The sequence below is a fragment of the Lithobates pipiens genome, unplaced genomic scaffold (genome assembly GCF_037356315.1).
Source record: "Lithobates pipiens isolate NorthernLeopardFrog02 unplaced genomic scaffold, aLitPip1_a1.2 Scaffold_19, whole genome shotgun sequence".
NCBI classification, from domain to species: domain Eukaryota; kingdom Metazoa; phylum Chordata; class Amphibia; order Anura; family Ranidae; genus Lithobates; species Lithobates pipiens.
This window is the reverse complement of record NW_027507764.1, coordinates 218,604,891-218,626,287: the sequence shown is the minus strand read 5'-3', so window position 1 is coordinate 218,626,287 and position 21,397 is coordinate 218,604,891. Positions and strand designations below refer to the sequence as shown.

At 40.9% G+C, this 21,397-nt stretch overlaps 1 protein-coding gene across 1 annotated transcript in view; it reads right to left on the bottom strand.

The window, feature by feature from the left end:
• Positions 1 to 4,273: 4,273 nt before the first annotated feature.
• The window catches only part of BLVRA (biliverdin reductase A), a 52,129-nt gene continuing 35,005 nt past the window's right edge, over positions 4,274 to 21,397 (bottom strand). Inside the window, exon 7 of the mRNA XM_077491699.1 lies at positions 4,274 to 10,927. Within this exon, the coding sequence (XP_077347825.1) occupies positions 10,672 to 10,927 (256 nt within the window). The 3' untranslated portion in view covers positions 4,274 to 10,671. The remainder of the gene's footprint in view (positions 10,928 to 21,397) is intronic.

The following is a 21,397-nucleotide window of genomic DNA, read 5'->3' as shown; positions in this document are numbered from 1 at the left end:
TGAATGGTAAGTGCAACCAGGGAGAAGAACCAGCAAAATCTGGCTTTCGTGTTTACTAACAAACACACACAGATCTGCAAGGGTAATGGCCAGAGCAATCAGCAGGTTTACATCCAAAATCATTGCCTGCGAGCCTGCTGATGAACTTGTGCTGTGTCCAACCACAAAGGCAGGAGACGTCTGCCTGTAAACTCAGAAGCTCAACACGACATACGGGTATATCACTGAGGCTATGTTCACATCGGAAACCGTGCAATCTTTGTCATTTCCAATGGCACCCTGATCGCGGCATGATTTTGCCACGATTATCACCCGAGGAAACACATCGCACAAACCGAACTGTGGTACACCTGTCGCCTACTTCTTTTGGGCAACAGGCGTTCCGCGATTCTGTATGCGTGATTTTAGCGCGATTCATTGGGTGACAATCGTGGCAAAATAGCGCTTACTTAAACCTCATGCATATACTATATATCTTTATTTATAATAAAGATACCAAGGAGTGCAGCAATTTTAGGGACGTGTGCATGTTACTGAATCTCAGTCAAGCTGTGTAGCACCCTTGGTTCCAGTTCACAACATGTGAGAGTCGGCCACTCACCCAGAGCGGCATCACTTTAGATTATCTATATATTGACCATACCAAACAATGAACTGTACAGTACTTCTGAGCTTTACTGGAAAGATGATCTCTCTGGATCAATATGATAGCTGCAAACTACCTTTTAAATCCCATGTATGATGTGTTAGCTTGTGGTGGAGAAATACAATGTAAAATGTGCTGTATATATTCCCATTTTCACATTGCTGATTGGATGAGCGAGGCAGTATTCCCTCACCGACTGAAATACTGCCATATGTCACTTACCAGCAAGAAAGTGACCTATGCAAACAGGCAATCATTTCTCTGCCTTGCCTTGTCCTGTAAAGTGATCCTGTGGATCAAGACAGGACTTAAGGTGGTGGGGGCCCCTAGGCTTGAGTCACTTTTGGGCCCTACCTTCTATACATTACCGTATTTATCGGCGCATAACACGCACGGGTGCGGCAGCATGTCAATGACAAGTCTGATCATTTTTTTTGAAGAGAGCAGGCTGAGTTCCCAGCATACCTAGAGAACTGACCACAATGTGTTCTCCTGCTTAGTGTGGTTCATTTTTAAATAGGAAAGCAGAGGGACTGGCGGGAACACCAGGGATTTTACACAAATGATGCAATACAAAGAGAACAGGAGACTAGTTCATACAAGCACCTGGCACAGCAGGCACATATCAGGAATATGACATGTTAGGGTAACAAACGCTTTAAGTTACCAGACCTGATAAATGACTGATAGTTCACTGTCCATCTACATATGTGGGTAACAATACCTCTAAAGGTTGTGTGCAACAAATGAGAGGGACAGAATTCCAATGTTGATTGAAGGGATGTACTGCCCAAGAGACCTAAAGTTGAAGGATATACAGTAAGCAATGTACTTTGAGTGTCAGTTTCCCAAGAAAAATGTCAGTGGCCAAGCTTCTATGACGGCAGCCAAAATTCTCCTCAGCAACCAGGGCAGAGAGATGTAACTAATATGCCCAGCAACAGTAACCATGACATGGTGGGTGTGCGTGCCACAATCCTCCCATTGGGGCACTTTATATTGTTCCTCACACGTGGGGATTGTAGACCCCACCAAACCCACTATGATGACAAAAATAATTTGTGACATTATTTACTATTCAAAGAAGACACAACATAAAATGTTTTTTTATTCGTTCATCTCACTGGCTAAGGTTGGTTTCACACGGACAGTCTGATCAGGTCCGCCTGTCAGTTTTTCAGGTGGAACTGATTGGACCGGCCATTGTTCTCTATGGATCAGAGGATGTCAGCAGGCACCCGGTCCGATCTTGTCTGCCAAAACAAATAGGGGATTCATTCTCCATCCACCGTGTGGTGGATTGGATGACAGTTGGATGGAAAAAGACAGGCTATCCATTCCCATGTGACTGCCCTATAGAGAGCAGCAGGGCTATATCCATATCCACTCTGCATAGCGGAGCAGACACGGACCCGACCTCTGGTTGCTCGACGGAGAGACCCCCTGGAATGGTTTGAGAAACACAAAAATGAGTTTGAGTTGCTGACTTGGTCTCCAAATTCTTCAAATCTTAATTCAATCAAGCATCTGTGGGATGTGCTGGAAAAACAAAGCCATAGAGGCCCCACCTCACAACTTACAGAACTTACAGAACTTAAAATGCCTGCCACTGCTACCCAGGAGCCAGATACCACAGCATTCTTTCAGAGGTCTAGTTGAGTCCATGACTCGAGGGGTTACGGTGGGTGGTTATAATGTGACGGTTGATTGGTGTATGCTTGGTAACTTACAGTGCCTTGAAAAAGCATTATTTCCACTTGAAATTTTCTACATTTTGTCATGTTAAAACCAAAAACATAAATGTATTTTAGTCAGATTTTATGTGATAAAACAAAACAAAGTGGCACATAATTGTGAAGAGGAAGGAAAATGATAAATGGTTTTCAATTTTTTTTTTACAAATATGTGAAAAGTGTGGGGTGCATTTGTATTCAGCCCCCTTTACTCTGATACCCCTAACTAAAATCTAGTGGAACCAATTGCCTTTAGAAGTCACCCAATTAGTAAAAAAAAGTCCACTTGTCTGTAATTTAATCTCAGTATAAATACAGCGGTTCTGTGAAGCCCTCGGATGTTTGTGAGGGAACATTAATGAACAAACATCATCATGAAGGTCAAGGAACACACCAGACAGGTAAGGGATAAAGTTGTGGAGAAGTTTAAAGCAGGGTTAGGTTCTTAAAAAAAAATAAAAAAAAAAAATATTATCCCAATCCTATCCAAAAATGGAAAGAGTATGGTACTACTGCACACCTAACAAGACATGACCGTCCACCTAAACTGACAGGTTGGGCAAGGAGAGCATTAATCAGGGAAGCAGCCAAGATGCCCATGGTGACTGCAGGAGCAGCAGAGATCCACAGCTCAGGTGGGAGAATCTTTCCACAGGACACCTATTAGTCATGCACTCCACAAATCTGGCCTCTATGGAAGAGTAGCAAGAAGAAAGCCATTGTAGTAGGAAAGCCATAAGAGGTCCTGGTCAGAAGAAACAAAAAAATGTAACTTTTTGGTCTAAAAGCATAACTCTATGTGTAGCTGAAAACTAACACTGCACATCGCCTTGAACACGCCATCCCTACTGTGAAACATGGTGGTGGCAGCATTATGTTGTGGGGATCTTTTCCTTCAGCAGGGACAGTGAAGCTGGTCAGAGTTGATGGGAAGATGGATGAGCCAAAAACAGGGCAATCTTATAAGAAAGCCTGTTCGAGGCTGCAAAAGACTTAAGACTGGGGTGGAGGTTCACCTTTCAGCAGGACAATGACCCTAAACATACAGCCAGAGCTATAATGGAATGGTTTAGATCAAAGCAGATTCATGTGTTAGAATGGCCCAGTCAAAAGTCCATACCTAAATCAAATTGAGACTCTGCGGCAAGACTTGAAAATTGCTTTTCAGATCCACCCTCTATCTAATCTGACAGAGCTTGAGCTCTTTTGCAAAGAGGAATGGGCAAAAATGTCACTCTAGATGTGCAAAGCTGGTAGAGACATACACAAAAATTTTAGCAGCTGTAATTGCAGCAAAGGTGATTCTACAAAGTATTGGTTTAGGGGGCTGAATGCAAAATGCACCCCACATTTTGCACATATTTAAAAAAAAAAAAATTTGGAAAACCATTTATCATTTTCCTTCCACTTCACAATTATGTACCACTTTGTGTTGGTCTATCACATAAAATCCCAATAAACACTTTTACACTTTTGGTTGCAACATAACAAAACGTGGAACATTTTAAAAGGGTATGAATACTTTTTCAAGGCACTGTATGATATGCGAGTCTCAAATGCCACTGATTGTTCACTGTCTCCTTCCACAAAAGTGGGTTACAATATTACCATACAGGTAGAAGGGAGAGAGACAGCACCAGAATAACTACATACAAAAGCATTCATTATAAGAGATTAACCCTTTTGTAGCCATAGCATGGTGGGGGTTGGTGCCCAATCCTATAGGGGCACTCAAAGCGGACTCTTTAACCCCACATTCACAAATGGCACAACCTGTAATCCATTTCATCCCTTATGTTTAAGATGAATGAAACTGGTAGGTAGTACACTGTGGATGGCCAACAAAATTGTCAGCACCCATGGAAAAGCACATTTTAAAGAATGCCATTCCAAGAAACTTAGAAATGCACTATTTTATTGCACATTACAGCTTTGACATTTGCTATGTGGTAAACTGGATACACTAAATCTTCCAGATTACCGACCATGGAAGTACAATAATACACAACCATTTAGAGGCAAGATACTGTACCAGCGAGAAACACAACTAGGTCATTGAATGGAGTGATTATTTGGATATAGTAACTTATTATAACCATATTTGACAGCGCTCAACTGGAGTGGATTTTGAGGAAAGAGTGCACTATACGCTGTAGTTACTGGCTTGGGTGTATTAAAAAAAAAAGAAATACATAACAGACAGAGACATGTGTTGCATAGCATCTAGGTCATTTACCTGGAAAGGTATGCAAAATGAATAAAAAAAAAAAACAAATAAAAAAAAAAAAAAAAAAAAAAAAGACAGAAAAAAAAGGTATACAAAATGAGTTAAAGACACTTGACTGGCTGCAAAATGCAAGGCCGCACATTAATATCCTATAGGTTTTTATGAATCACTACTGTAACCTATTGGAGCTTCCTAAAAATGAACTGACATTACAAATGCACTGTATACTCACATAATCAACTTTTTGCTATTGTTAGTACCCTTTATACATTCAGAAATTATTTTAAGTTCATTTTCTTACTAGCAGTAGACAACATGAATTGAATGACAACGCCCTCACTTTTTCTCTCCTCCAGGTATTTGGGGCAACTCATAAAAGGGTGTCATAGACACCCTTTAGAACTCATTTGGGACGCAGCACCAAAAGTGGCGCTGCTTGCACTCGATTCATGTACCTGTCATCTGCCAGCACATTGGACACTCATTAATCAGTGCTGTCACTCCCGCCCCATCTCCTCAGCCAGTGCACCCATCACACTGACAGGTGTATGGGGATGCCCCTACAGATGAAGATAGCACTGAAATTATTTCAGTGTGCTACTGCTTCTTTATTGTCCAATCGGATATCAGGGACATGGAGGCAACCCAAGGAAACATTTTACACCCATTTTGCCTAATCATGCCACTGCAGACTGGCAAGATCCTTTTTTTTTCTTTTTTTTTTTTTAAAGCTATGCACATGAAGGCCACATAAAAACAGTTTAGCAGGACATAAATGTGGGGCCAGTAAAATTCATCCTGAGGTTATCATTTCGCCTGGAGCTCTACCTTAACTTCATTGGCACATGAAAGGCTTACGTAAAAAAGTTTGTGTTGTGCGTTTTATTTTAGATATAAAAAAAAAATATATCAGCAAATTTTCAGAATGCGATTTACATAACACCTTATTTCCCCAGTTATTTATTTCTCTTAGTTCAATTATCTTCCTAAATTCCCATATCTTAATGTCAAGCTGAGGAAGTAATTCACTGAGCCAGAATGTCTAGAGAGAAAACATGCTGGGCCTGCTCATGTTATCAGGCCATTACTGCTACTATATCTAAAACACATTTCCTGCCTGAGCGCTCAAATCCTTTAATGTACATGAAAGGCTGAATTATATTCTAGCGTTTATAAAAGCACTACAAGATGACATCAAAGAAATTGTATTAAATCAGCTCCCTGGACTAGGAACTCCCTTCCACTTTACCCATTACAAATAATCAACTATGCAGACCTACTTACAAAAAAAACCTGGAAAAAAGTTAATGCTCTTTGGCGCAATTCCCCATTGTGACCCGTCAGATTGGCGGTTACATCTTCCCAAAGAACAAAAATATAAAACTGGGATTAGTCACTGTAGACTAGTTTACCAACTATTCTGCTCCAGTTTTTGTGAAGTATTCCCCTATACAGTTTTGCATGGAATTGTGAGCGCAAGTTCCAGATATTACGACATACTGTATATACAAAAATATACGGCATCTCACTGTAGTTCTCTGTACTTGCATTGCTGATTAATCATTAGACCCTACAGAGGAAGAGGGGAGAGGTGTCAGACCAGCTCTGTTACTAAATGTGGATTAATAAATAGATATTTAATCGCTATAAAAGCTGTGCAAGATGTCTACATATTTATTTCTGTGACTTCAGTTGAGCTTCAACTCCAGATTTTGCTTGGCACAGGCACACACGTCTCCAAACTATGGCGCTCCAGTTGTTCAGGAACTACAATTCCCATCATACCTAGTCATGTCTGTGAAGTTCCACAACAGCTGGAGGACTGTAGTTTGGAGATATCTGTATTCATAGGGAAGCCATTGCCCAGTGTTTAGATGTTTACGTGATCGACTTAAAGTAAAGCTGGCCATAGACTGTTAATGGGCTGAATTTTTTTTTTAATTAAACCTACTAACAGCGCATGACCGGCTTTTCTTTAAGTTGATCACGTAAACATCTAAACACTGGGCAATGGCTTCCTTATGGATACATTTTTATAATTAACAGATTCCTCCATCCACACAAAAAAAAAGAGGCAGATGGAAGAATCCCCCCCAATGGGACATTGTATTCTGACAGTAGAACTCAAAGCTGCAAGAATCAGTGCCCAAGCCGATTGCCTGCAGCAGCTGATCAAGACAAGTTTTCCATCATACTCATTCAGGCTTAAAGTGATATTGAAGGCATTTATTTTTATTTTTTAAAATAGCAAAACATGTCATACTTACCTGCTCTGTGTAATGGTTTTGTACAGAGCAGCCCTGATCCTTCTCTTCTCAGGTCCCCCATTGGCTCTCCTGGCCCCTCATCTTCTCCAAGTGCCCCAATAACAAGCTGCTCGCTATGGGGGCACTCGCGCATGCTCACTCCCAAGCCCCACTCTGTGTCCATAAAACACACAGAACGGAGCCTGGCCCTGCCCCTACTTCCCCCTCACTGGCTAGGAGTTGTGATTGACAGCAGCTGCTGTCTCTCAGCCAATCAGGAGGCAGAGACCCATAAGAGTAGACACTCATGTGCATTGCTGGATCAGGATCTGGCTCAGGTAAGTATTAGGGGAGGCTGTAGGAGGGAGCTGCATATTGAAGGTTTTTTTACCTACATGCATAGAACGCATGAATGTAAAAAGCCTTCAGCCTTTAGAACCACTGTAAACTGGCCATACACTGTATTAAAACTTTCGATCAGCATCAGCCACCTCCATTCAACAGTGGGCAGAAATAATGGGCTATTGCAAGCAACCTTATTTCTGCGTGAAGTTTTGGAATCAAAATGAAGAATATCTATTCTTTGCCTGTTGATGCAGGAAAAATACCTCACCTTTCTACCAATCAACTTGCACACCCGGCTATTTCACTGCAAGCCTGGCTTCAACCCGTAGTTTGAGAGCTGAAACTCACAATCTGATTACTAATATATAGAATTTATATAGTGCCAACAGTCTGCACATCACTTTACAAAATAAAGGGAGACAGTAAAGTTACAATACAATTCACGGCAAGAATTTAGGCAAATCTAAAGACAGGTTTCAGGTAATAACATTAGCTTATTATAAGAATAATAATCTCATAATTTTTAAAGGAATATATAAGAAAACTACACAGTGTTTTTCTATACATCTAAGGCTTCGTTCATACAGGTGTACTACAGTATACACCCATGCGAGGGTCACGTTTGCCCACACAGGGATGCACAGATGTTCTGATGTTACAAACTAAATGACCAGTGTAGTAAAGACCTAGCCTGAAATTAACATATTAAAATGCCTTAAAATTTGAGCAAAAGTGAAGCCAGTATCTGTAGCAACAAGATTCCTTGTATGAAATGGAAATTAGAGGTTATGGATGACAGGTCCAAATTGTAATTTCTCAACGGCTGTATCTACATTCATCCCTATGAGTTATTACAGAATGACTTTAGTAGCGGTTTTACAACAAGCCTAAAGTAGACCTTGCACTCAACTTCAAGGTCTGCTCAATAAATACTAGCCCATCTGTAATGTGAAAAAAAACGCTGCTTCTTCCAGTGAGATTCTTAGAATGCGGAGTATCCCAAATCTTACAAGATGACTCTGGCCCACTATGACATTTGGGATCCTCAATTTTCTTAGACTATCAACAAAAGGAAAGTGATGACAATCTCTTCTAGGCACTGAGCAATACCCACTTTTTTCTACAGTTTATTTCAGATTGCTGTTGACATGGGAGGTGGTGAGCTTGTAATTAATAAGTAGACCTTGCACTTGGGTGCAAGGCCTACTTTTGGTTCAAAGATGCTTCTGGGATATAAAATTGCCTGCATTTACTGACTACCTCAGTCACAGCAGTCCCCCAATAAAACTGCTCCATAGTAATATTCATGGGAAATTGATGCACTATGCTAACCTGCACAAATAAACTGAATTTATCTGCCATAATGTTGAAGGACATAACTGGCATTTGTAATACAGGAAACTGTACATTTAGTAACACTGGAGATTTCTTACCAGGGTTTTTTTTTAGTTCCCTAGCATGAGGAAGTAAAATTCCTAGAAAAATCTAATTTGCAGAACATTAACCACTTGCCTACTGGGCAATTTTATCCCCTTCCTGTCCAGACCAATTTCAGCTTTTAGTATTGTTGCACTTTGAATGACAACAGTGGTATTTAATGGCTACTGGGTTTATTTTTTGGTAAACAAAAAAAAAAGGTTTCTTACTTTGTTATAAAATTTGATACACATTTTTTCTCCTTTACTGATGTGCGCTGATGAGGCAGCGATGAGGAGGCACTGGTGGGCACTGTTGGGGCTGTATTGATTATCAGTGCCTTGATTAGCATTTTACATGTGTGGATTTGCCAGTTATCGGCTCTCCCCTCCTCACGCGCTGTTAGCGTGAGGAAAGGAATGCCAATAACCAGCAAATCCGATTTATGTTGGGATCGGCTGTGATTGGACACAGCTGATCACGTAGTAAAGAGCCACTGTGATTGGCTCTTTACCATCAGCTGTGTCACAAATGCCTGTGTGTCGCAGGGGGTGCACGAGAAGCGAGATCATGGGAGAACGTCATACGAGGTCCTCCCAGCAATGTGCGTCCACGCTGTAGCTGGCTACAGCATGGTCGTGAAGAGGTTAAAATTCTCCAATGGAGGCATGGTTTTTACAATAGGAGACTAAAAACCTGTCTTGAAAACATGGAAGCAGGCGTTGTGGAGCTCCTTATGGCTTAAAAAGGGCAGCAATTGCAACCTCTATTTAATTCATGACAGGTTTATTTTTAAAAGAACTACAGGCTTCTTGTCACTTTAGTTTGTTTTGAGCCATCTTGGTTAAAATTAAATTCCATGCCAGAATGGTATGGTCACTGGGGCTACTGTAATGCACTAAACACTGTTGTCTTCTTGGAGGAATATGGGCAACTTCCCCACTGAGGCCAGAAACAGTCTCTTAAAACTGCATCTGAGCCATTCAGAAACACTCATTTTTTTTCTACTACAGACCCCCTATTCTAGTGGGGCATATAAAGACATCCAGTTATTTTCCTTTCATTTTTAAATAGGTTATTTTTCTGTTTGATTAATGTATTCACGTTTTTTTATAGATTATTGTAATAAAAGATAGTTTTAAAAATTCTTGTTAGGATGATAGTGGTACCATGAAAGTCCTTAGTGCCTCCAAAATTAGTATTTTCAGCAATACCTGGTATTTATTGAAAAAATACAAGGCTGTTTCTGAATGGCCAAAGTGCCAGTAGGCAACTCTGTTTTCAGTAACAAAGAAAGGGCGTCCATACACCTCCAGGAAGACAACAGTGCTTACTGTATGTAGCAATTGCAACTACAATGTATTTCAGCAACCCCAGTGACCATACCATTCAGGCATGGCAAGAACTTGTTTTAACCAAGCTGGCCCAAACAAAGTATTTAAAGTGAAAGGAAGGCTGGAGTGCTTCAGTGAGGGAGACTGCATTTGTCCCCAGGATGGGCAGATAAATGTAATGTACTTTGTGGTTTGGCCACTGAAAAGTTTTTAAGTATCCATGATTAAAGTCCTTCCCTTTTATCCATAATAGTAGTGCATTGCATCATGTGAGCCATTGATTAATGTTAAAAGTTTGGAGTATATGTGGTACCCTGCATTTTAATTGTTCCTCCTTATAACTATGTATAAATATGTGGGATTTAGAACCAATTTTCAGAAGTGTACAAAGCCTGAAACAGGGACAAAACGAGGCACCAAAAGCTTTCACCTTTAATAAATTAAGTTAGTTAATAAAAAGGCATCGTGTGAACTCCAAATGTTCTCCTTTTCCTTTATAGAAACCCATTGCACAACTGTGTACTATAAAACACTCATCAACCTGTGGGGGAATCCCTACATGACCCGTTTTCCACAGGATCATCACAGACAATGCCCAATAAGCCTTTGTGGCTACCTTATTATTTTGTGTCTGTAGGAATCATAAGTGCAAGAAACTTAAGTGTATAATCTCATTAAGCAACATCCAGCAATACCCTAAATAGCAGTTAATACAACCACTGTTTCAGTGCTTACAATACTGCTTAATCTTCTCAGCTAAGTCAATGCATTGGAGAATGCGTTTTTTCTCAGCTGCCAGTTCTTCTTTAGGTACTTGAGCCAACAGCTTTTGTGCAAAAAGGTTCTGATCCTGCATAAATGGCCCAACAGCCCCTCTACCGGCTGGAGGCAAACTATCGAGAACTCCGTTTGTAAACTTAAAGTTTACTTTTTTCTCTCTCTTCATGCCAGGGTCTCTTTCTTCAATCCAAGTTACCGGCCTGAAAATACAAGACACATTTATATTGTTATATTTATCGCACTAGAAGATAACTAAATAGGACTACAAAAAGATTCCTTGCATTAACAGGAGTCAAGCCACATACAAAAAAAATAAAATAAAAAGAACGCTGCGAACGGCAACTTTTAAAATCCGAATTTCCTGGTGCCTCCATGGTAGCATACACATGGTTGGTTGCTCCGCCCACAACCAACCCACAGGACCACTTTAACTCTATAAAAGAAAGAGTTGTGCCCCCCCCCACGTCATTCTTTTTTCTGTCCTCAAGCCTGTAGGATCACCTGGATCAGCCCTTACCTCACCGCCATGTTGGTGCTACCATTACAGTTTCATGCTCCCCTGTGTCCCAGGACTTGCACTGCTAAATGCACTGATAAGTATGAGAGCCGTTTTTTCTGTGGATCTTTTTTGGGGCAGAAGAGGCCAGGGGTCAGATCTTCTCTTCCCCCCCTTCCCCTGGTCATCTACTTTATTGTGGAAGCTATCCCAGTGGCGGTTTGATCAAATCAACAAAAGGATCTTTCATGGATATGCATTTGCATTACTCACAGGAGGGGAAAGAAGTTTCTTATTTAGAGTTCCTATGGGATATTTTATGGCACCTCCCAAGCTCCTTCATGCTAGGATTCACTCCGAGAGACACACTTCCATGATGCTTTATACCTCCAAATCTCCTCTGGTCTCTGCAGCGCTTCGCGCCCACCTCCTTGGGCTCCTTTTGCCAGTTTTAGAGGGCAGGAACTTGTCAACATCATCAGCGCATGCGTGATGGCCAAATGAAGCAGTTGGCAACCATCTTGGTACACCCAGTGTAAATAGTGAGAAATTATATATATATATATATATATATATATATATATATATATATATATTATATATAATTTTATTTTTATTTATTTTTTACTTTTCAGCCGCCTTCTGCAGTCCAGTGTCACAACAAAAGGATCTTTGACATACCAGTAGGTAAGGGGCTGCACTGCCCATCCACAAACGGGAGGTCTGTTGAAACTCCAATGTAACGGGCGGATTCAGGCTCCAGCTCCGAGGATGACAGGGACACAACAGAAGAAATTTTCTCTGCATTCGATTTCGGGTTGATCGAACCATTCTTGGTCACAATTAAAAGCTCAATTCAGTGGGAAAAGACACCCGAACCCCCTGCCAAGTCTAGAAAATACTTTCCTCACCTGAATAAGAAACCCCCAAGCTTTCCACTTATGGAAGAGATAAGGGACGTTGTGACAGATAAATGGTGGAAGTTGCAAAAGAGACGATCACCTATAATATTTTCAACAAATTGTACCCTTTGGTAGAGTCGGATGCCCAACTGTTTGATTCAATGCCATCAGTGGACGCACCAGTCATGAGACTGGCCAGGAAAACAACACTGCCCTTATAGGATGCAGTTGCTTTCAGTGATTTCCTAGATCAGAGAATTGACCCGTATATGGGAGCATCAGGCAGCCAGGGGGAGCCTGCAAGCCGGCAGTGGCTCTAACTTCAGGCTCAAGGGCAACATGAGCTTTGACCGATAATGTCCAATTAGCCCTCAGGCAGGGTGTGGATTTCGACCTGATTACAAAGGCTCTTGATGAGTTGAAATTGGTGTCAGATTTTATAGGCGAGGTGGCAATTGATACGCTGAAATGCTCTGCCAGAGCCATGTTATAGTCAGTCACCACTAGAAGAGCACTTTGGCTAAAACCGTGGTCAGCAGATCCCTTACCTAAACATGGTGCCGCATTCCCTATGACGGGAAAGCTCTATTTGGGGAGAAGTTGGAGACCGCAATTAATAGGGTTACAGGGGGCAAGAGCGGCCTGATGCCTCAAGATAGGAATAATAGAAGTAAATTTGAAGTAAAAGTGACTTTTCAGCAGAAGGCCAGGGACGCCAGAACATATTGCCCCGGAAGGGAATACAGGACATGCTGGAAGGGCTCCCAAGCAACCTTCTTGAAGATGGGAAAGCAAAAGCCTACTACCTCGGCGCACAGAAATCAGAAGTCCTTTTGAATCCTTGCCCTAAACCTGTTTAAATCAGTGGGTCACTTCCACAATCCTTTAAGGGCATTTTTGGAGATTCAAGCACCATCCGCTCTCTTTCTGCCCATCAGGATTCTAGCTTCCAAGAAAAAGCGGGACATTGTTCTCCATTAGCAAGCAGGGATACCGGTTCCAGAATCGGAAAGGTACTTAAGATTTTATTCCCCGATCTTTTTGGTGTGAAAAATGTCAGGGGGGGTGGAGACCAGTTCTAGACCTGAAACGGTTAAAACAGGTTTATTAGATGCAAACATTTCAAGATGAATCCCTCCAAATGGTCATCCTAACAGTACAGCCAGAAGATTGGATAGTCTCTATAGACCTCCAAGATGTGTACCTGCATACACCAATCACAACTTCCAATCATTCCTAAGGTTCAAGATAGTGGAACTTCACCTACAGTTCCAGTGCTTGCCTGTCGGCATATCAACAGCACCCAGAACCTTTACCAAGGTATTGGTGGCAATTCTGGCTCCCCTCTGAGAGAAAGGTATCCGTGTTCTACATTATCTGGTCAATATCCTAGTCCCATCTCAGGACATGACAGCCCTGAACAGCCAGCTACAGGAGGTCATGAGCATGTTGGCCAAATATGGATGGTTAATAAAACATACAAAGAGCCAACTCATTCCAACACAGAGGATGATATACGTAGGGGCACTATTCAACACTCAGAAGAGGGCAGTGTTGCTCCTATCGGAAAAAAAATCCCTATAATCTTAATGAAAATAAGCAGGGCACTGGAGTCCATGCCAGCGTCAGAATGTCTTAATCTTCTGAGATCTTTTCTCTCATGCTTCCTGATGGTGAAGTGGGCCCGGTGGCATCTCTGCGGTTTTCAACAGGGGTTTCTATCCCAGTGGAGGTCCTTGTCTCAGAATTCTGATCACAATGTCCATGAAGTCAAGCCTATGGTGGTGGAAAAGACCACCCAACCTTCAGAATCACTGTCATCTTGGCCCCAGCTCGTGGATCACTTGCATCCAATGTAAGTTGGTTGGGTTGTGGTGCGCACTACAGAGATCAGATGATCCAGAAAAGGTGGCAGTTCAACTCGGAGGGCATAGTCTCCAACATCCTAGAACTAAGGGCAGCCTGGAAGGCTATATCACACTTGGCACCTCTGTCGCAAGGGACTTTCCATCCACATCCAGGAGATCCTGGATTGAAGGGTTTGGAAATTGAGCGGAAAAGGCTGGAGAATTTAGGCTGTTGTCAGAAGGTAATCCAGACACTGCTTCAAGCCAGAAATTTGTCCACCAATAAAGCCTTCTACAGGATATGGCAGAAATTTTCAGAGTTTACGGAAGCTAACCAGTTTAACCCATTAAGACCAGGTGTAAATGACATTCTCCTGTTTCTACAGAAGGGGTTAGATTTAGGTTTGGGGCTTAGTACCCTCAAAGAACAAGTCTCAGCCTCAACAGACACCAGATGGGCTATGAACCCTTGGATAGAACGATTTCATGGAACAGTTCTAAGGTTAAGACCACCCAGGAAAATGCTGTACCCGAAGCGGGATTTACTTCTGGTATTGAATACTTTGACAGCACCTCCATTCACACCTCCCGAGGTTTGTGCTCTGGAAAGTATTACTCTGAAATCCTACGTCCTGAGGTGACAGCTAGTAGAAAGGCGGCTTTCAGAGATCCAAGCCTTGGGAGCACAAGATCCGTACATTACATTCTTTCCAGGCAGGGTCGTTCTACAGCCGATTCATCAGTTCATTCCCAAGGTTCTGACTGTTTACCATTTTAATCAGGAATGGGTTCTCCCAACTTTTGAAGAAAACCCAGCTACGTCAAGATTACATGAGCTAGACATTGCAAAGACGTTTTGTCGGTACATCAAGCTAACACAATCTTTCTGCAAAGACCAATGCCTATTTGTTATTCTAAACGGAATCAGAAAAGGGTTGGCATCATCCAAAAGAACTATAGGAAGCTGGATTGTACGTCTGATTCAGAAGGCTTATCGGGCTAGTGGTCTTCCGTTCCAGCAGCAATCAATGCCCACTCGACTCAGGTAATAGCATCTTCTTGGGCGGCTTTAGCACAGGTCTCTCCGGAAACAATTTGTAGGGCGACAAGTTGGTCTTAGTTTACCACCTTCATGGCTCATTATAGCCTGGATTCAGCCAAACTTCCCACGATTTTGGGGAAAAAAAAAAAAAAAAAAAGCCATGTTACAATTTTGGAACCCCAAATAAACTATATCTTTTGCAGCAACCCTCCCTATGGAGCGAGTTATTTAGCATGTGTATGCTGCCATGGAGGCACAAGGAAAATTGAATACTTACCTTTCAGTAAATTTCATTTCCTGGTGCCTATCCATGGCAGCATACGCCCTCCGTTGCCGTAATCTGCATTATTTGAGACTAGTTACAAGAAAGACGTGGTCCTGTGGGTTAGTTGCGGGCAGAACAACCAACAATGTGTATGCTGCCATGGATAGGCACCAGGAAAGGAAAATTACGGAAAGGCAAGTGTTTAATTTTCAGTTTTTTTTTTCCAGTTTAGCAGTTAGAAAATGACTACAGTTTCCCTTTCAGCAGGTTTTCGAAAAATTAAATCAAAAAACATTTACAGAGTCAGACCAAAAACAGAAAGGTTTTGAAAAAATAAATAAATAAAATGTATGTTTTATAAAGAAGTCTCCAAAAGGAGGAACAATAGTAGGACAGTTGGAAGCGATGTTATGCATCATTTTGGATTTTTAAGCTCAGGTATACATTTTAGAAATGAAAGAGTCTACATATACTTTAGCTTAAATTTAAAGATAAATTGGTTTCAGGAAAAATCCAGTTTCACAAACATGAAGGTTAATATCTGTGTATGATTGTTCAGGGAAAGGATTGCAAAACGAGATATCTTCATACTGGATTGTTCAGGAAACATTTTTAGATGTCTCAAGGAAATGAGCCGTTGGGTTTCATCTCAAAAATGGTTAATTATCTTGGTCCTGGGCCTCTAGAGTACCTTGAAAAAGTATTCATACCCCATTACATTTTATCATGTTACGACCAAAATCGTAACCGTAAATGGGATTTTATGTGATAGACCAATACAAAGTGGCACATACTTGTGAAGTGGAAAGAAAAATAATAAATGGTTCAACATTTTTACAAAAAAATTATCTGAAAAGTGTGGCATGCATTTGTATTCTGTCCCCTTTACTCTGATAACCCTAACTAAAATCTAGTGTAACCAATTGCCTTCAGAAGTCACCTAATTAGTAAATAGAGTCCACCTGTGCGCAATTTAATCTCAGTATACATACAGCTGTTCTGTGAAGCCCGCAGAGGTTTTTTAGCGAACCTTCATGAACAAACTATAAAGAGAGTAGAGCTGGTATGAGATGGGTAAAGACCTGGTACGAGATGGGTAGAAGTGCTACTCAGGCCCCAATAGTATGCACACAACCAAAAACAAAATTACCCATGGGACTTTTAAAGAGAAAAACTCAAAATGTACCAGGTACCTGCCTCCCATTCAATCACCGATTTCTTCTTCCCGAGAGCTGCAATCCCTCCGGGTTTTCCAGACCCCTTTATAACTTGCATGCACACATCCATGGGGGGATACCTCCCTTTGGAGTAGCGTGGGGGGTTCCTATGTAGGGACGTGGATGCCACAGGTCTCCTTTTGCCATTTGACGTCTGGAGTGTGGTGGGATTGGCGTTTTCTTTTTTTCCCCCCAATTTTCCCCTAGTGTTGCCCCTTTCCATTTCTCGCGCATTGGATTGTAATGACATGACGGTTGACACCGCCATCAATGACACAGCTGCGTTATCATTAGGGGGCTATAGGTATCAGCTGGCCGCCATGAATGGGGATGAGCTGGTGCGGCTCTTCCCCATCTTCCTATGCGAGCCGATTAGTGAATTTCTACCATGAGAATGCTGTGCGGGCGGGGCTAACCCAATGGTTTGAGCTATTTAGCTCAGACCATTGCTTGGCCACCAGGCATGAAATCGGTTCCCTCTGAGGGTAAATGAACTTGTTTCAAGGTCTCAAGCCAGTTTGATCCATCTTCATGGGGATCCAGCTGGTTCTTGGGCGTTTTTCTTTTCTACTCACTTTTTTAGACTCACAACTACCTACACACAATTACCAAGCACCATCTTGTACCATAATACTGACATCATCTATGATGGTTGTCCCTTTGTATATACACGCTGGATCACAAATCACTCACTGTTTGATGGTATAATTTAAATGCAATTGCAACCACATCACCCAATTATAGCATTTTAGCATATCTAAAATTCATTTGCATTCTATAAACTGCATAGGATTATCAGATTTTTATATTTTGCACACCTCATTCCTCATTTGGCTTACATTCTTTATTCATGATATAATTAGTTCCGTTTCATCATGTCAACACATTTGATCATCTCATTGATACATCTTGATTGTATAGGTGGTAGAGCTGCACGATTCAGATTTTTTTTTTTTTATTCATTGAAGTGTATTTTTTCCCAAAAAATTGCATTTGAAAGACCACTGGGCAAATCCAGTGTGACATAAAATATTGCAGCAGTTGACATTTTAGTCCCTAGGGTCTCTGCTAAAATATATATATATATATATATATATATATATATATATATATATATATATATATATATATATATATATATATATATATAATGTTTGGGGGGTTCCAAGTAATTTTCTAGCAAAAAATATTGATTTATAACTTAAGAAACAAGTGTCCGAAAAAGATTTAGACTTTAAGTGGTTAAACTTCCTGCATTTACATGTTGTTAAAAACTTGGTAGACTGCCTGTATTTTTTTTTTTTTTTACACACAGAAGTTTATCCCTTTGATCTAAGGAGGAAGAGTTTGTTACAATGCTTTATGTTAAAAGCTTGGCAGACTGCCAGGATGTTTTCTTTTCACAGCTGAGTGAGCAGATAAGTCTCTCCACTTGTATGAAAGAATCGGCAAACTCTGTAATAGAGATTGTCAAGGGGGTTAAATCGAGATCACGATTTTTTTAACAATTAATTGTGCAGTTCTAATAGGTGTGGATACTTCCTTTGTGGGACTTGCATCTTTCACCCAGGATCGGGTTTCTTGAGGCTTCTCACAGCTTTCCATCTCCCTGCCCTCACACAGCTCCCGGGGGGAAGCTTGGTGGCATGGTTAGCTCTTTATGCATTAATTTATCTACTTTTATTGATGTTTCGTTTTGACGTTTCCTTTACAGATTTAGGGTGGTATACCCACCCATATACAGCAATCTTTTGACTACTTTACAAAGAGTCATCTATACTACGCCAGTAGTTTTTCATCAATTGTTAAAGGGGTTGTAAAGGTAATTTTTTTATTTTCTACATAGGTTCCTTTAAGCTAGTGCATTGTTGGTTCACTTATCTTTTCCTTCGATTTCCCTTCTAAATGTTTTTTTTCTTTGTTTTCTTTGTCTAAATTTCTCACTTCCTGTTTCACCCCAGTAAGCTGTTCAGTAAGCTGTTCTGGCTGACTAACCACCAGCTCGGATGATGGTGAGAAGTTTACTGAGGAGAAACAGGAAGTGAGATATTCAGACAAAGCAAAAAAACATTTAGAAGGGAAATCAAAGGAAAAGGTAAGTGAACCAACAATGCCCTAGCTTAAAGGAACCTATGTAGAAAATAAAAAATTTACCTTTACAACCCCTTTAATGGAATATACTGAATCTTATATACAAATGCTTGCGCACCCCCCCCCCCCCCGCGCGCTCCTCCTCCTCCTTTCCCCCCCATTTTTTCCTGTTTGGTGCTTTATTTACTAACGCTTTTGATCTCCAGGCATCTATCTGTGCTTCTCCCGAAGATGCAAGACTCTTCTCATGAAGCGCGTCCTAGCGCGGCCATTCCAGACTAATGACAGTCATCTTAGTGACATATCCAGGTCTCATGGAAAGATTTATTACATGAATATAAAATTTCCCAATATGTCGATGTCTAATATATTTTCCTCTTTTTGTATTACATGTGGTTTTTAAATGTGTGTTGAATAAACCATTTATACCATTTTTACCTGGTAAGTTTTTGAGGTGTGTTCTTTAAAAAGTCCCATGAGCAATTTGTTTTTTGTTGTGTGCCTTAGTGAACAAACAGCTTTAGGAAGGCCAAGGAACACACCAGGCAAGTCAGGGATACAGTTGTGGAGAAGTTTAAAGCAGGGTTAGGTTATAAAAAAAATATCCCAAGCTTTAAACATCTCACTGAGCACTGTTTAATCCATCATCCAAAAATGGAAAGAGTATGGCACAACTGCAAAATTACCAAGACAAGGCCGTCCACCTAAACTGACTGGCCAGGCAAGGAGAGCATTAGTCAGAATCAGCCAAGAGGCCCATGGTAACTCTGGAGGAGCTGCAGAGATGCATAGCTCAGGTGGGAAAATCTGTCCACAGCACAACTATTAGTCGTGCACTCCACAAATCTATCCTTTATGGAAAAGAGCCATTAAAAGAATGCCATAAGAAGTTTGCAGTTTGCGAGAAGCAATATGGGGGACACAGAAAACATGTGGAAGAAGGTGTTCTGGTCAGGTGAGACTAAAATGGAAATTTTGGCCTAAAAGCAAAACGCTATGTGTTGCGGAGAACGAACACTGCACATCACCCTGAACACACCATCCCCACCATAAGACATGGTGGTGGCAGCATCATGTTGCGGGGATGCTTTTCTTCAGCAGGGACAGGGAAGCTGGTCAGAGTTGATGGGAAGGTGGATGGAGCCAAATACAGGTCAATCTTAGAAGAAAACTTGTTCAGCCCCATACACTATCAGATTTTCTGCTGATTTTTGTCTTCAGATTTACCAAAACCATGTAGTGCATGGGCCTGACTGATTGCATACACATTGAAACTCCTAAGGTTTGACCTCATATTATATGGTTTTGGTAAATCTGAAGGAAAAAAAAAAAAATTAATAAAAAATTTACAGAAAATCGGATAATGTGTATGGGGCTTTAGAGTCTGCAAAAGACTTGAGACTGGGGGAGATTCACCTTCCAGCAGGACGAGTCCAAACATAATGCCAAAGCCACAATAGAATGGTTTAGATCTAAGCATATTCATATGTTAGAATGGCCCAGTCAAAGTCCAGACCTAAACCCAATGAGAGTCTGAGGCAAGACTTGAAAATTGCTGTTCACAGACGCTCTCCATCCAAACTGACAGAACTTGAGATATTTTGCAAAGAAGAATGGGCAAAAATGTCACTCTAGATTTGGAAAGCTGGTAGAAACATACCCAAAAAGACTTTAAAAAAAAAAAAAAACGCAACTGTAATTGCAGGGAAAGGTGGTTCTACAAAGTATTGACGCAGGGGGCTGAAAACAAATGCACACTTTGCACCTATTTATTTGTAAAAAATGTTGAAAAACATTTTTCATTTTCCTTCCACTTCACAATTATGTGCCACTTTGTGTTGGTCTATCACATAAAATACATTTACATTTTTAGCTGTAACATGCCACAATGTGGAAAATTTCAAGGGGTATGAATACTTTTTCAAGGCACCTATCTTGCTAAACCTTTGCATCCCAAAGCATTTATCTTTTGGTCATGTCCTAGTTCCGTACCCTATACCTCTTAGCTTTAAAGGTTCCATTGACATATTTTACATTATTTTCCTTGAGAATGGAAGGGCTTTAATTTGGTAGCAGATTTGAATAAATTTGTTCAAGTTTTAAAATTGTTAAAAATGCATTTTACAGTAATTTTCCAAGGGCAACTTTGTAAACGCTCAGTGAATGCTTGCGCTTTACTTTTGGAAAGATTTTTCTTGTATAGATGTTACATTACAAAGCATGCAGGAAGAAGAAGAAAAAAAAAAAGTTATTTTTTTGCATAAATTGCTAGCATAAAAGTTGTTTTTGTGTGGACACAAATAATGGCAATATTTTTATGGTATTGTGACACCAAAATTCGGAATGACTTCTAGTTTGCTTATATGAGTATGCCAATGTTATCCAGATCACCAGACACTACTGTTGGGATGTGGAGATTAGATGTGGCCAGAGAATATTTCAATTTAAAAAAAAAAATTTCCATGGAGAGTCAGGATCAGCTCAGAGTTCGGCAGCAACAGATCACAATAGCAGTCATTTATTGCTGCAGGGGGTAGGCAGGCCAGAGCTACTTTGGCTCAATTCTAGTCTCTGGACACACAGAAAAGGGTCATGTTCTCTGTAAGCACAATGCAGTGGCATCTGTGTTTACAGTCCCTTATACAGAAAGCTACAATGAACACAATCAGAAACCCAGGAGCTTGTTTCAGCTTATGGGGTACATGTGCTTCCAGCGTCCTTTTTGACTGACAATAGGATAAGTAGCCGCTCTCCTAGCCCCCTTTTAAACTGGCACCTGGGATTCAAGTGATTAAGTGAAAGGTGTTTAC